Source organism: Mastigoproctus giganteus, chromosome 3 (genome assembly GCF_048544385.1).
Source record: "Mastigoproctus giganteus isolate SK-2022 chromosome 3, ASM4854438v1, whole genome shotgun sequence".
Taxonomy (NCBI): Eukaryota; Metazoa; Arthropoda; class Arachnida; order Uropygi; family Thelyphonidae; genus Mastigoproctus; species Mastigoproctus giganteus.
Genome location: NC_143577.1, coordinates 53,431,963 through 53,446,477, shown reverse-complemented (window position 1 = coordinate 53,446,477; position 14,515 = coordinate 53,431,963). Strand labels below are relative to the sequence as shown.

Below are 14,515 nucleotides of genomic sequence, written 5' to 3'. Positions count from 1 at the left end.
AGCATATTTCAGGGCTGGAATTTAATTCACACAGAAATTATTCCAATATGGTTCTTAAGAAACAAGTTTAGTAATACATACCTGGAAAAATTTATAAACAATCAAATAAAAACCAAAATAACCATGACTTACACAACCTTAAGTCATGAACTGCACGTTTCGAATTCAAATTTTTATGGTCTCAAACAAGCACAAGTTCAATAGCACAGAATCTAACGTGGGGATTTTCCATGTTAGATTCTGTGCTATGTTAGTTTTTTTTGCATACCTAGCAAGTCAATAGTGGGAATTCACAAAAAGAATGGAAATGCTGAAAAATTACATCCAACATAACAGCAGGGTTTCCCCACACAATCTCAAATATACTTTATGCTAGGTTTACTACAATTCTCTAACCATGTTAGAGCGAAGCCATATTATATAAGGACCATGTTGTGCAAGGATTGCCGCAATTTATCATCATGTTAGAGAAAATCATGTTGTAGAAGTACTGTGTTATATGGGGGTTGCCTGTACTTCCCTTACTTGACTGTGCAAAATTCTGTTTAATGAAGATATAATGTCTGCCAGGGGCAAAGGTTGATGACGTTGTAGAGCAGATATCATCTTTTAAGGGCACAAAAGGTGATATAGTTGTACACGTTGGCACTAATGATATTAAGAGTAGGAGACCAGCGGAATTACTTAACAAGTACAGGTCACTGTTGAAAAAAAGCCGTGAAGTAGGGTTGAATTTGAAAGTGTCTGCAATTCTGCCCAGACACGATAGGAGGGAGTATATGATGAGAGCCTTGTCGATCAATTCGGCCCTGGAAAGATTGTGCAAGGCTGAAGGGGTAGAATTTTTTTCAGCCTGGACTGTACTTGTTAACAGGAGAGATTGCTTCTACAGGGATGGGATACACTTAAATAGAAAGGGTGCAAGAATATTTGCTGATGCTATCGAGGCAGTGTTAGGTGGGTCGGAAAACTGCTAGCTTGGGGGGAGACAAAGACTAATGGATTAACAGTAGCCACTGGCAGAGGTGAAAGAGATTCTTGCACTGCTTCTATTGGAATGAGCAGAAGCCTGAAAAACAAGATGCAGTATATTTCAGAGACTACTGGAAGTCATTGCGGTACAAGTAAACACATGGGTTGTGTTAGGGTAGCTAAGAATAGAAACAGGTGCATGTATACTTGCGTGTACACTAATGCTAGGAGTTTAGTAAATAAATTTGATGAATTTGAGGTATTACTCAAAACATCAAAGGCAGATATTGTTGGGATATCAGAGACGTGGTGTCACACAGATATAAGGAATGCAGAACTGGAATTTGGGGAGTACAACGTCTACAGAAAGGATAGACAGGATAGGAAGGGAGGAGGGGTTATGCTATTAGTTAAAAAACACATAAAATCCAAGGAAGTGAAGCCAGTTGACATCGCTGGACAGTGCAGTGTTGAGTCAGTTTGGTGTGACATAAGTATAGGTAAATCAAAATTGAGAGTAGGAGTGTGCTATAGGCCTAATGACTCTGATGAGTATAATAAGATACTGTACAGGGAAATAGAATGGGCCAGTAAATCAGAGAGTCTTATAATGGGGGATTTTAATTTCCCAGATATTGACTGGAATTTGTGGTTTGGTCACTCACACACTAGCAAGGCTTTTGTGGATTTATTGGATGATTGTTTTCTACACCAGCATGTTCGGGAGGCAACTAGAGGGAGTAATACTCTTGATCTGATTATCAGTAGTGATTCTTCATGCATTAGGAATCTGCAGATAAATGAACCACTGGGTGGCAGTGATCACAGTGTGCTGAAGTGGGATTTACTCAAGGAGGTAACTACCATCAGAGGTAAAGGGAAGGGTTTTTGCTTTCGTAAAGGCGACTATGCTGGTCTGAGACAGTATTTAAATTCTATACAGTGGGACCAACTGATGATGTTACCAACAGCAAATTCAAAATGGGAAGCATTCAAGGAACTAATCTTGGAAGCTCCAGGCTTTACATACCAACCAAGAAATATTGTTCAAGGTTCAGGCCTAAATGGTTGTCAGATGAACTAATGAGACATATGGCAGAGAAGAAAAATGCATGGGATACATACAAATTAATGGGTGACGTGGAAGCCTATGATAGATATAAGTTGGTCTGTAACCAAGTCACAAAGGAGATTAGGCAGGCAAAGGCAGATTATGAGAAATCCTTGGCAAAGGATGCAAAGAAAAACAGAAAAGAGTTCTTTACCTATTTAAACTCAAGAAGGAAAGGGATGAATCAGATTGGTCCACTGGATGTTGATGGTTCAACAGTTGAGGATCCAGCTCAGGTGGCTAACAATCTAAACGAGTATTTTGCATCTACATTCACACATGAGGAGTTATTCAGGAAGGCGAATGTCGTAGGTGAAGTAAACATTGGCAGTGAGCTAGATGATTTTCTAATAACTGAGAGGAAAGTGGAGGAGAAATTGTTGAGGATAAACATAAAAAAGGCACCCGGGGTGGATGGGATCTATCCAGTTATATTAAAGGAGGCAGCAAAGGAAGTAAGCAAACCCCTAGCCATAATTATGAGAGCTTCTTTGGACTCAGGGGAGGTACCCATGGACTGGAGATGTGCAAATGTAACCCCAATTCACAAAGGAGGATCAAAGGCTGACACAAGTAATTATAGACCTGTTAGTTTAACTTCGGTTCCAGGAAAATTAATGGAGGCACTGGTTAAAGAAGCACTGCAGGATCATCTGGACAAGAATTCAGTTATAGCTCAGACACAGCATGGGTTTGTTAAGGGCAGGTCTTGTCTGACCAATTTGATTGGATACTATGATGTAGTCACAAAAGAACTGGATGCAGGGAATAACTTTGATATTATATATTTGGATCTTAGAAAGGCTTTTGATACTGTTGCGCATGGAAGACTGCTGCACAAATTGGAGAAGTGTGGCATTCGAGGCAAATTGCTGCTATGGATAAAGGGATGGTTGAGTGGCAGAAGACAGAGAGTGGTAATCAATGGACACTGCTCAACGTGGACTAATGTTATTAGTGGAGTTCCTCAGGGTTCAGTGTTGGGTCCATTGTTGTTTTCTGTATTTATAAATGATATTGATGATGGTGTATCAGGCTTAATGTCCAAGTTTGCAGACGATACAAAGGTTGGCAGGGTTGTTAAGGACACTACTGATACTATGCTGCTGCAACAGGATCTGGAAAGGTTGAGCAGATGGGCTGAGAGGTGGCAAATGAAGTTTAACATTGACAAATGTAAAGTACTACATATGGGAAACAGTAACCCCAGATCAACGTATCAACTCTGTGGTACTACGCTGACAGTGGTAGAGAATGAAAAGGACCTGGGGGTAATTGTGCAGGCAGATATGAAGTTCTCTGAGCAGTGCAGACGAGCTGCAAGAGTAGCTCATGGTGTCTTGTCAATGATATACAGGAATTTTTCTAGCAGGGACAGGGATGTGATTATTCCCTTGTATAAGGCATTGGTCAGGCCACACCTTGAGTACTGTATACAGGTCTGGAGGCCTCATTTCAAGAAGGATGTAGAGCTGCTGGAACGAGTACAGAGAAGGGCAACAAGATTAGTGAATGGAACAAAGGGTTGCTCTTACGAAGAAAGGCTTAAGTTTTGCAAATTACAGAGCCTGGAGACTAGGCATCGCCGAGGTGATCTGATAGAGGTGTACAAGGCTTTGAATGGCTTGAGCATGCTCAATGCCGATGGGATTCTTCCTCTTGCTCAGAATAATCACCTGAGAGGGCATAAATTCAAATTGAGGACGGATGTCGGATAGTTGTGCGGAAATTCGCCTTTAGCCAGCGGGCAGTTGGTTTGTGGAATAGACTTCCATCGCTTGTTGTTGAAGTTGATAGCCTAAACAAATTTAAGGCTCAGCTGGACAGGTATTTCGAACGAATTGAGGGGTGAAATGGGAGTAGTGGTTGTTTTTTTTTTTTTTTTTGGCTGATGCTGAATAAGCTTGCTTTCTTGCATCATATGCCTCTACTAATGCTAATGCTAATAATAACTATTGAAAACAAAAAAATTACTCCAAGTTTGCTCTGTGTTCAGAGAATGCAAAATTTGACAGAAAGAACAATTCTTCTCCACCTCTATCTTGTTTTGAACTAACCTATGTATAACTGTGATTGGTCAGTCTCTCTCTCTCTCTCAATAAAACAACACAAAGTACAAAATTAACAACATAAAGGTTATTTTAATGTATTAATATATAGCTTGTATAAATCAAATTGTATCACTAATAACAGCAGTAAAAACAAAACTGAATCTTATGTGCAAGAAATTTAATGAATTTCTTCGTATTGACTATACTGACATGTTAACCATCTACTCACAAGTATCTGTCACAACAAAACTAAAAGATTACCATTATTTAAAATGAGAATTACAAAAAAATTCTATGTTAAGAGTATCCAACTAAAAATTTCTTGGTTAATACTGAAATGTTGAGAATCTGCACAGATACTTTGCATCTGTTTAAATCAAAAACGTATTTTGGTCCCTTGCACTTTGAATTAACCAGGTCTTACTGTAAATACAAATACCCAATATTAATGAGTGAGAAATTCCAGTTCTGTTAAAATAATAATTTGAAAACTATATTGGAAGGCTGAGAATCGGCAGAATGGCCTGCAATCCCCCTAGCATTACACTTCTAAACCAACCTGTAAGGTGCATCTCGTAGCCAAGGTGTAGGCTGCAAAAATATACAGTGTTGAGCATCTTAAAGCACAAACTGTTACTCACTGCATGCAGTGAGATTACATCAAGTAATTCATTCTGTTCTAGACTAGCAAAAACATTTACAATTTTGTGTTCATGCAAATGGTGCACCCACTCAACATTTTATAACAGATCCCTGGTTTCAGTGTTATGGAATACCCTGTAGAATTTCTGTGCATGTTGATCACGATTGTTTATAACTTTATTCTTTTGTTCACAATCTTTGTTCCTCTAGCATATAACAGGAAAATTACTCTTGTCCCAATTACTGTAACACTTTTCAGTTCTATTTAAATCAATATTTTTCACTTTTAGCAACCAGTATGTACATATGTACGCGCACACACACGACCATTAAACTTGCTTATCTCAAACTTTTAGTTTAATTTTTAAATTTTATTTTTTTTAAAATATGGACTCAAGCAGGCAAGCAAATTGATAAACAGAGGGCTATACTAATTATATAGCAGTACTATTTTAGAGAATTATAAATTTTTATCACTAATTTGACTCAGAACAAGTACTTACTATTCTTTGTCTGTTCCTAATCTGACAGCAATATCTTCATATTCTTGACGAGACCGTGCAATAAGTTCTGGAACACCTAAACATGTCAGCTGAGATGATGCTACTCTTGAAGCAAGAGTCTCTCCAGCCAATGTAAGCATTGGCGTACCAGCCCACAAAACATCCATACCAGTTGTGTGCCCATTACAAAGTGGTGTGTCAAGGCAAACATCAGCTAACTGACCTCGTCGTACGTGTTCCTCTTTAGCTGCTACATTTGAAAATATGATGCGGCTAGAAACAACACCAAAATGACTCGAGGATGACATGATGTTTGGTTCTCCAACAGCTGGAAAGCGAAGTAGCCAGATAACACTATTCGGGACCCTTTTTAAAATCTACAAAAAGAGAATAACATTAATATGCCTCATAATTTCTATTACAATAACAACATAGTAATAGAAATAAATTTAATTACACTATATAATTAGATTTATTTTCATTACCACAAATTTCTTAGATTTACTTCATTATCAGAGAGTCAGTTTTTTTTTTTTTTTTCTGAATTATTCCAGTAAAAACCCAGAACCTACAGGAGAAAATCCTGCTTCCTCTGTTTGAGTCGGGCTAATTGCAATTCTGATTGAAGAAGCCTAAAGAATTCCTACAGTCAGAGATGGGAAGTGAACCCAGTAACAGAACTGAATTGAATGGCAAAAATCTGTTTGTTGCAAAGAAGTATAGGTTGTAGGTTATATTTCAATGCACACACTGAAATAATTTGAATTTTGTTTTTGTTTCTGTATTCAAAATAGTTTTAATCAGAAGGGTCACTTTTTGGTTATACCACTTATATTAAAACAATATTTGCAATTTAGTTCAACTTGAATAATGGTGTTGTCTCTAATGTAGGCATAACCTTAAAAACCCAACTCTGAAAGCCAAAAGTCTATCACTGGAGAGATCAAATACAGAAACTGAAAGCAAAAATGCAAACAAATATCCAGAAGGAAAATGCACACTAGTGTTTCACAATTTCTATTCATATTATACAAATACTTTCAATGTACAATATTTTAGGTGGTACTAAACTTTGCAATGGATGTGATGCACATTTTGCAAAGCCTGTGATGAACACAACTGGTCAAGAGCACCTTACTTTCATTGTGGTAGATTAAAATTGATATTAGAAGAATTGCTACATTGTAGCAAAGAGTTTGCCTTTTGCCATTTAATTCAAACTGATCATACTGACATCTATAACAATTGCTACTTTTGCATGGCTGGTTGATAACACACAGAACCTTTCTGGATGCCTGTAAGCAAGCAGTCTGACTAAATAAACTATGAGCAGACAATTTGGTCTCAGTAGTCCTTGTGTCGTTAAGCCAAATACCAACAACAAGCAGGCAGAGCATACTTACTATCAATGATCTACAGGACCTTTACTAGCAGGAGCTTATTATCCCTCTTTACAAAATGATGCTGAGGCCACATTTAAAATACTGTATTTAGATCTGGAGGCCTCACTTAAAAAAAAAAAAAAAAAAAAACCTTCTAAAGAGGATCCAAAGAAGGAAATCTAGGTTGGTTTAGGGGTGCTAAGAGTTATACAAAGCATATCTTAAAAGGTGGACCACAAAGTCTGCAAACTAAACACTTCAGGGTGACTTAAGATATCCTAGTCTCATAACCGCAGCTGAGGGTAAGGAAAAAATTCTGTTTCCTTTCATAGTCATCTCCCACTTCAACACTTTCACATAATGAGTGACTAATCCCAATATGGATTGTCTTATACATGCATATTATTCAAGTAGAAAAACCTACTTATGCTTGATACTAATTAAAGCCTTAATTGAAGAAGCCTAAAGAATTCCTCCAATCAGGGGTGGGAAGTGAATCAGACCTCTCCAAATGAGTGGCAGGCAGTAAGGAGTGTGTTTATTAAGCTGCCACAAAGGAAAACTCAATAAGGTTAAACACGAAAGACAACTGGTTACTTTGGAAGACTCAAAGATTCTATGTATGTTATCAGATTTGCAAACAGGTTACACTAATATCCCTTGTTTTCCAGATGAGAAAATGAAATTAGCATTGGGTAAGGAAGCACTGACCTTGTACTGCATTCAGGAAAGTATAGAACATGAAATTCTGGTGGACCCAATCCTGTTATCTCCACTTCACATCAAATCAGATTCAGTAAAGTAATTTGTAAAGGCTTCAGGAAGGATGATAGCTGCTTTAAATATCTTTGTAATCAATTTATCCCATACAAAACTTAAAGAAAGCATTTTTGTTGGATCACAAATAACAGTTAACTTCAAACAATGACCACAACTGAAAAAGAATCATGGACTGGCTTCAAAAATGCTCAGCTTCTTAGAGAACAAGAAAAATGCCAAACATGAATGTACCACTGAAACTATGCTCAAGAAATTACAAAAAAATTAGGATGTAAGGTTAGCATGGAGGTTTATATCTTATGTCCCCACACACTTTCTGGAAAACATTGGTTCTGGCTATGAGAAACTGAACAAACAATTCCATCAACATAATAAAGGAAGATGGAACATAAACATGGTTGCAGATTACTGCTGATCTCTGAAAAAAGTACAAAAATTTCATTTGACACTAAAATACCAAAAGTGTATTCTAAAAAATTTGAATCTGTATAAATGTTTGCTTTTGTATTAATATTGTTTTATTTATTCAATTTTAGTTTTGTTCTGTTTTAATTTAAATCATACATCAATATGAATGAAATTAAAAATATGAGAAAATGTTCTCAATCTGTGGAAAATCCTTATGCGATTAAAAAAAATAAATAAAGTAGCCAATTTTGAAATAAACATAACAAATGTAGGAAAGGAAAGACAGAATAGAAACCCAATTCTACTAGCTTCAACTTGCAGAACTGTGAGTGTAAAAGGAAGCAATTCATGAAAACAAACCTTTAAGGAGTTCTTAATTTTAAAATATCAGATATTTACAATCCTGCCACATTTCAATCTGTTGTGGCAAAATAGATTATAAGCAGGCTAAAATGCAGGTTACAAGTGATAACTTATAATCAAAGAAAATATGGTGAGGGGAAGAGGGAGAGAAAAAAAAAAAAAAGTTCTTCAAAAGCTTTGGTTGTTATCAGAAAGTTCAGCTAGGTCCCTCCAGTTAACAGCCTACAAACTGCATGTGGCTCTCCAGTTAATTTTGTGTTCCTCAAGAGTATTCTCCCATTCCTATTTCTACTTCTTATTCCTACTAGTGAATACCAATATCATTACTTTGCTTATTGATGGCTTGATGTGATGAAACCCATGTTTCGTCTCCAGATTATACCCCCCATTTCTTCTATTATGCATGAGTCCTTTGAGGTTGTGAAGGGAATCATGCCAAGAGGAAATGTTTTGTACATTTCCCACATTGAGCTTTAAAACAACTTCCACAGGCCAGTTGCTATATAATGTAATACACTGGACTGTACACCGGAGGCATCCAGATCAGCTAGTTATAATCTCATTGTCTCAACTCTGCCGGACAGTGACTGGAAGGAATGAGTAGTGTATATGCAGGAGGCACTGTCAAGGAGCTGGGTATATCTTGCTGAGGATACATCATACCCAAAATTTCATTAATTCATAAAACAGGCCCTTCTACTTTTAACTTATCCACTCAATACATCACAAGCAGCCAAACTACATTGTTTGATAATTTAATTAGCAGAATGCACCTATCTTAATTTTAATCTTTGTCACCAAGGTCTGCAATGCTCTTTCCTCTTTTAAATTAATCTCCTTTGAAGAGTACATACTTGCTACATTGACTCATCACTGATATCGCTGACTCACTCATAGAAGCAATCTCCAGAAGCTATTTGCTGATGTCTTTGACAGTGGTCATTTTGGCTTTTTGAGCTATAATATGACTGTACCACTTAAATTGTAGTTTTCTTCAAAATTCTGTAAACCTCTGACATCTCTTTCAGTCTCTGTATCACTCATATACCATGTTAAACACAAGAGCACATAACATAACCTTTCTCAATCTTCATCTTCCATTATGCAACTAACAAAATGGTTCACAAACACACAGCAAGTAGGCCACTTTAAAACTACCATGTCAGAACTTGCAACTGTGTTATATTATCTACTAGAAGTTGGCCAAAGCTTGAATAGTTGTACAGTAGCACTGTCATCCTGTAAATGAAAATGTCAGCCCATGTAACAGAGGTTATCTACAAAAAAGATCTAGACCTCCCAAAAACTGCTTTATTTCACAAGCATACATGGTCTCAGTTCTATTCAATCTGCAGATTAGTACACTGATGTCTGTTTCCATCATCATGTCAGTAAAAGTAAGTGCAGATTAGCACTTACTTTTACTGACAGAATCTGAATTATCAATTGTCTCAACCACTACTAATCTTAGTTGCCTCAAATATATTCACTCTATGACATCTTTTGCTTCAAAGGTGGTCCTTGTGCTAATGCCTACTCTCATATTTGTCAGAAACTTCTAGATTAGGAAGTCTGACAATTTCTGGTCTCTTTTTTGGAGGTCTAGATCTTTTTGTAGATAACTTCTGTTACATGGGCTATACAAACTAATAGTTTAATGGCACCCATAGACAGAAATGAGAGTGATTTTTGCAATGCTTCTATTGGGATATGAAGCAACCCAAAGGTAAGCTGTTGGGGATAACAAGGCCTGCTAGTGGTCTGCATGGATCAAGAAAATATATGGGCTACCAATAGGGCAGTGTTAGGGTTACCAAGAGTAAAAACAGGTGCATGTATTCTTGCATGTAAACTAATGCTAGAAGTACAGTAAACAATTTTATGAATTTGAAGTACTGGTTAAGTCATCAAATGCAGACATTGTAGGGATATTGGTAACATGGTGCCATCAGACATGAGATGCTGCATTTGAATATGGGGAACACAATTTGTACAGAAAGGTGATAGGAGTATGCAATTTGGTTAAGAAATACATAAAATCTAAGGCAGTGCACCTGGTTAACATGGGTGAGCAGTGCAATGTTAAGCTAGTTTGATGTGATATAAGTATTGAGAAAACAAAAATGAGAATAGGAGTAAGTTATAGTCCATTAAATGTAATGGATGTTAGTTCAAAATTATCTGATTTCATTCTCAAAGCTAATTTCAGCTGTCATCTTACAGTAGCGACATATCTTAATAATTGATGTCCTTCCTAAAATGTTTTCAAATTTGTACACAGTATTCCAGGCGTGGCCTAATCACACTCTTGTACAATAGGATAATCATCTTTGTCCCTGCTGGCACAATTTTTATATCATTAACAGAATCCACAAGCTGTCCTAGCATCCTGGCTGCACTGCCCAGAGAACTTCATAAATTGTACAAGTACCCCTAAGCATTTTTCCTTATCAAACCAGGTGTTTGATAAGGAAAAAGGTGTTGTTTTTTTTTTTTTTTTTTTGCCTGATGCAGTATAAGCTTGCTTTCTTGCATCATTTGCCACTGCTAATGCTAATCTTGATTTCAATGCTAACCAAATTGCATATTATTTCTAGGATTACTGCTATCCAAATGAAAAGTACTACATTTATAAACATTAAACTTCAATTGCCATTTTTCAGCCTATGTGTTTTAGTTTTGTTCACTGAGTTCAATGCACTAAACACAAGGGTTTTATTATTATTTGTATTTTTAAATTATGGAAACTACCAAAACAAAACAAAGTGTATAAGCTATAATGGGAGTGGGAGGGGTTGCTCTTGATATGTTATAAAAGAAAGTAAGGCTAAACAGAATGATATAAATTTTTCCTTTTAAAAACAGATAAGATGTTAAAAAGTAAAAAAATATCCATAGCAGTCAATAAAATGCAGACAATCAATGATTAAATGATGAATGGTTATAGGCATATTCATATGAAGAGGGATTTGGTAGCTCTCAAAAAAAAAAAAAAAAGGATTATCTGCAGTGACTATGCCCAATACTAAATCTGTCCAGAAAAACCTCCTTTTATGTATCTTGTTGACCAGAGTGCCAAAGCCATTATTTCAGATACAATTTCTGTTTCTTGTGTATACCAGAATGCCTGCCAACACACACAACGAATACAATACAATATATGATCAGAATATAGCCAGCATATTAGATTAAAAGACTGGTGACATAAAAACACACCATGGTAATCAAGCAAACATTTCAATATGAATGCATACTGTAAGGATAGGGAAGTGATAGGGATGGGTCATTAGCATCAACACATAAGCTTTGAATAGATGTACAAAAGGCTCCAGTGGCAATGTAAATGACAAAATGATGAATTAGGTCAAGCCATTAAAAGGCATAGGCCCTGGCCAAAGCATACACCATAGTTTAATTCTGACTGAATCAGTGTACAGTATAAAGTATAGTGGCTCCCTGTTTGATGGAGTTCAGGGAATGGAGGATGTTAATGCCTTTCAAGATTTCACCCATAACTTGTAAATATACTCAAGAGAGATAAACTTTCTGGGGCATATAATCCCAAGGAATTAAGTGGTATAGAGTTCCATCCAGTTTGAGTTCCGGATCAAGATTAGGGTTTCACTTATGACAGAAATGGACACAGATAGTCTTTTGTGATGAAAACCTGAATTCACCAAATAATGCTAACTCATTGTGATGGTTCATAACCTGTTACAACTGTCTTTCTATTACTCTTACACAGCAAGATTTACAGAAGATGCTGAAATGGAAGCTGGCTTGTGATGTTTATTCTGATAGCAAAGTGTTTCACTTAAAAAATAGATCCTGGAGGAACTCCTCCTTTTCCTCTTGATGGAGAGCAAGGATCTGACAACTTGAAATGCCTGGTTGACAAATTTCTTTATAAAAAGGGGAAGATATCCCTTCAAACCAACAAAATTAAAGATCTCAAGCAGTGTCAGTTTCCAATGCTTTCTCAATGTGTATGGGGGGGGGGGAGTTATGAGGTCATCCAGAATAGATCAGCCCCCTATTAAAAGGAAGGCTATGCTTTGGAAAATGACTCATTTTCTATTATTCATACAGTTGTGTCTCAACCATACATTCCAACACTTTATACAAACAACTAATCACAGATCAGCAATTGCTTGGGATCTGTGGGTCCTTTCCTGGCTTCTGAAAGGCTAAAAAATTGCATTATGCCAAGAATCCAGAAACTCCTCTTCAATGAATATTCAATTGAACAATGCAAGTAAATGATTGATAGCTGCTATTGAAAGACATTTTGGCATTTCATAGAAAAGGTTGCCTCAGAAAGAAAAGAGCCATATGTACCTCCTCTTTAATATACAGCTGATTATATGCCACAAGCATCTTTGATGGTCAGAAAAAACATTAAGATATTCTTGCTGAAATATGTGCAAAAGTTTCTCCCAGTACATCAACAATTTCAGACAGACCTGCAATCAAACTTCCATTACACTGGAGGATGGGTAATAAGTAGTTGACCCTCACTTTTTTCCAATTTTATACCAGGCAACTTAGAACTAGTTGATGGATGAGGCAAAACAAATCCAAGAGTTCCTCTGACTCTGATGCTGAGAGATTTTCAGTAGTGGGGTTGCCCCAGAAAGGGCCCCATGCTCTGTTTTTGGTTCTCCTATCTGCTGTGCAATCAGAGAGCCACCAAGGTTTTAAGAAAGAGGAAACTGTGCAGATGTTTATGGTACGACACATGTCACGACCTGAATTATACTTTGTGATGAGTAACAACTGCATCACTGATTGAAACCTAGTTAACTGAATGGATTGCAATGTGCTAGCTGTTTATAAGCATTCCAGTCAGCTTGCTGAATCTTCCAGTTTGGTGTCCAAATGGAATACACTGCTTTCTACTGACCAAGGTGGAAATCATGGGAAGTGATCACTCCCAAGATAGTTTCCTTTACTTCTCATGTAAACAATGGTAGAAAGAAAAGGGAACAAATAAATGGCAGTAAAAGCACACATTGGTCAATGGAAATGTATCGTTCCCTACATTTAAAATGTAGAGGTCATTATAGTCCAGCATACACTATTATCCAGCCATGTCTGTTAATACTAGCACTGCCCCCACAATGTATTTTGTGACCATTAAAATCACTCAAGATGAGAACAGGGAATGGCAGCTGTAAGATAAGTTCATCAAGACATGTGGGAGATGCCAGTTCCAAGTGATATATAAATGAAACAGAAAGCCTACAATGATACAAACTGAAACTGCTTTCAAAGTGGTAGTCAGCAAAATTTGCTGAATGGATATGACTGCCCAAGAATGGTGACCCTTCTATGTGCAGGACCACCACTCTCATTTTTGTAAATGATCATACAGTTCTTGAGGATTGGGTTTTCTGTTTTCTTCAGGCAAGTCTCCTGTAAACAGAACAGAACTAGCTTATGCTTAAATCTTGACATCAAGGAGAAGTCTGCAACAATTCCACCAAATAAACTTTGTCATTATTGAAGTTTGATGGAACCAATGGCTTTGCTTTCTCTGATTTGGCTTTATCTTTCTTGGGAAAGATAGAAATTTTGTCCATATCTTTCCCTAGAAAAATTTCCGAGATTGACTCGCCAAAAATTTCTTTATCCTCGACACCCATTCATTCTTAGCTAGTAGGTGAAATAATTTTAACAGATTTTCTTTACCACCTTGCTTTTGTAGAGGTGGATCAATAAGAAGTACTGAAATGAGCACTGACTGAGTTTTTTGTAGCACCTCTGAGAACTCAATAGTAGCACACAATGAGACAAAGACTTAGCAGAATGTTCATTTTAATCTGGGTTCCAATGAAACACTTCTCTGCAATCTTCTGAGTGTATGTAGGTTTCTTGCTAGTTATTGACTTTACAACTTTTCTCACTTTGATATGAGATGTCGAGCTTTGCTTCATACTTATGGATTTCCTTTTCGTTATTCCACCGCCAGCATACTCAGGCATATGCTGGGTTCTTTCCACGACAGTCGGTCTCATAGTTGAACATTTCTTGCTCTCATGGCCTTTGGCACTACGTAGAACTCAGACAAAACTCAATGACAGGCCAAATGCAAATGTTCATATTTCTGACATCTAACTGGACTGGATTTGGTATATATAGCATTACTGAGCAATGAAGATAACCAGCTGTGATAGAGTTATGTGATGCTAGAGAATCAAAGGTAAGGATGAGGTTTCTGGTTGGAATTAGATTTCCATCACTACACACTAATTTTCTTTTGGCTGCCATTACTTCCTAGCATATCAAGAAAATTCAACTCTG

General features: G+C 36.9%; 1 protein-coding gene across 1 annotated transcript in view; it reads right to left on the bottom strand.

Moving 5' to 3' along the window:
- Positions 1-14,515, bottom strand: part of sxc (O-linked N-acetylglucosamine (GlcNAc) transferase sxc) — a 211,300-nt gene that overhangs the window by 7,832 nt on the left and 188,953 nt on the right. Inside the window, exon 20 of the mRNA XM_090369293.1 lies at positions 5,280-5,656. Coding sequence (XP_090225419.1) covers positions 5,280-5,656 — 377 coding nt within the window. The remainder of the gene's footprint in view (positions 1-5,279; positions 5,657-14,515) is intronic.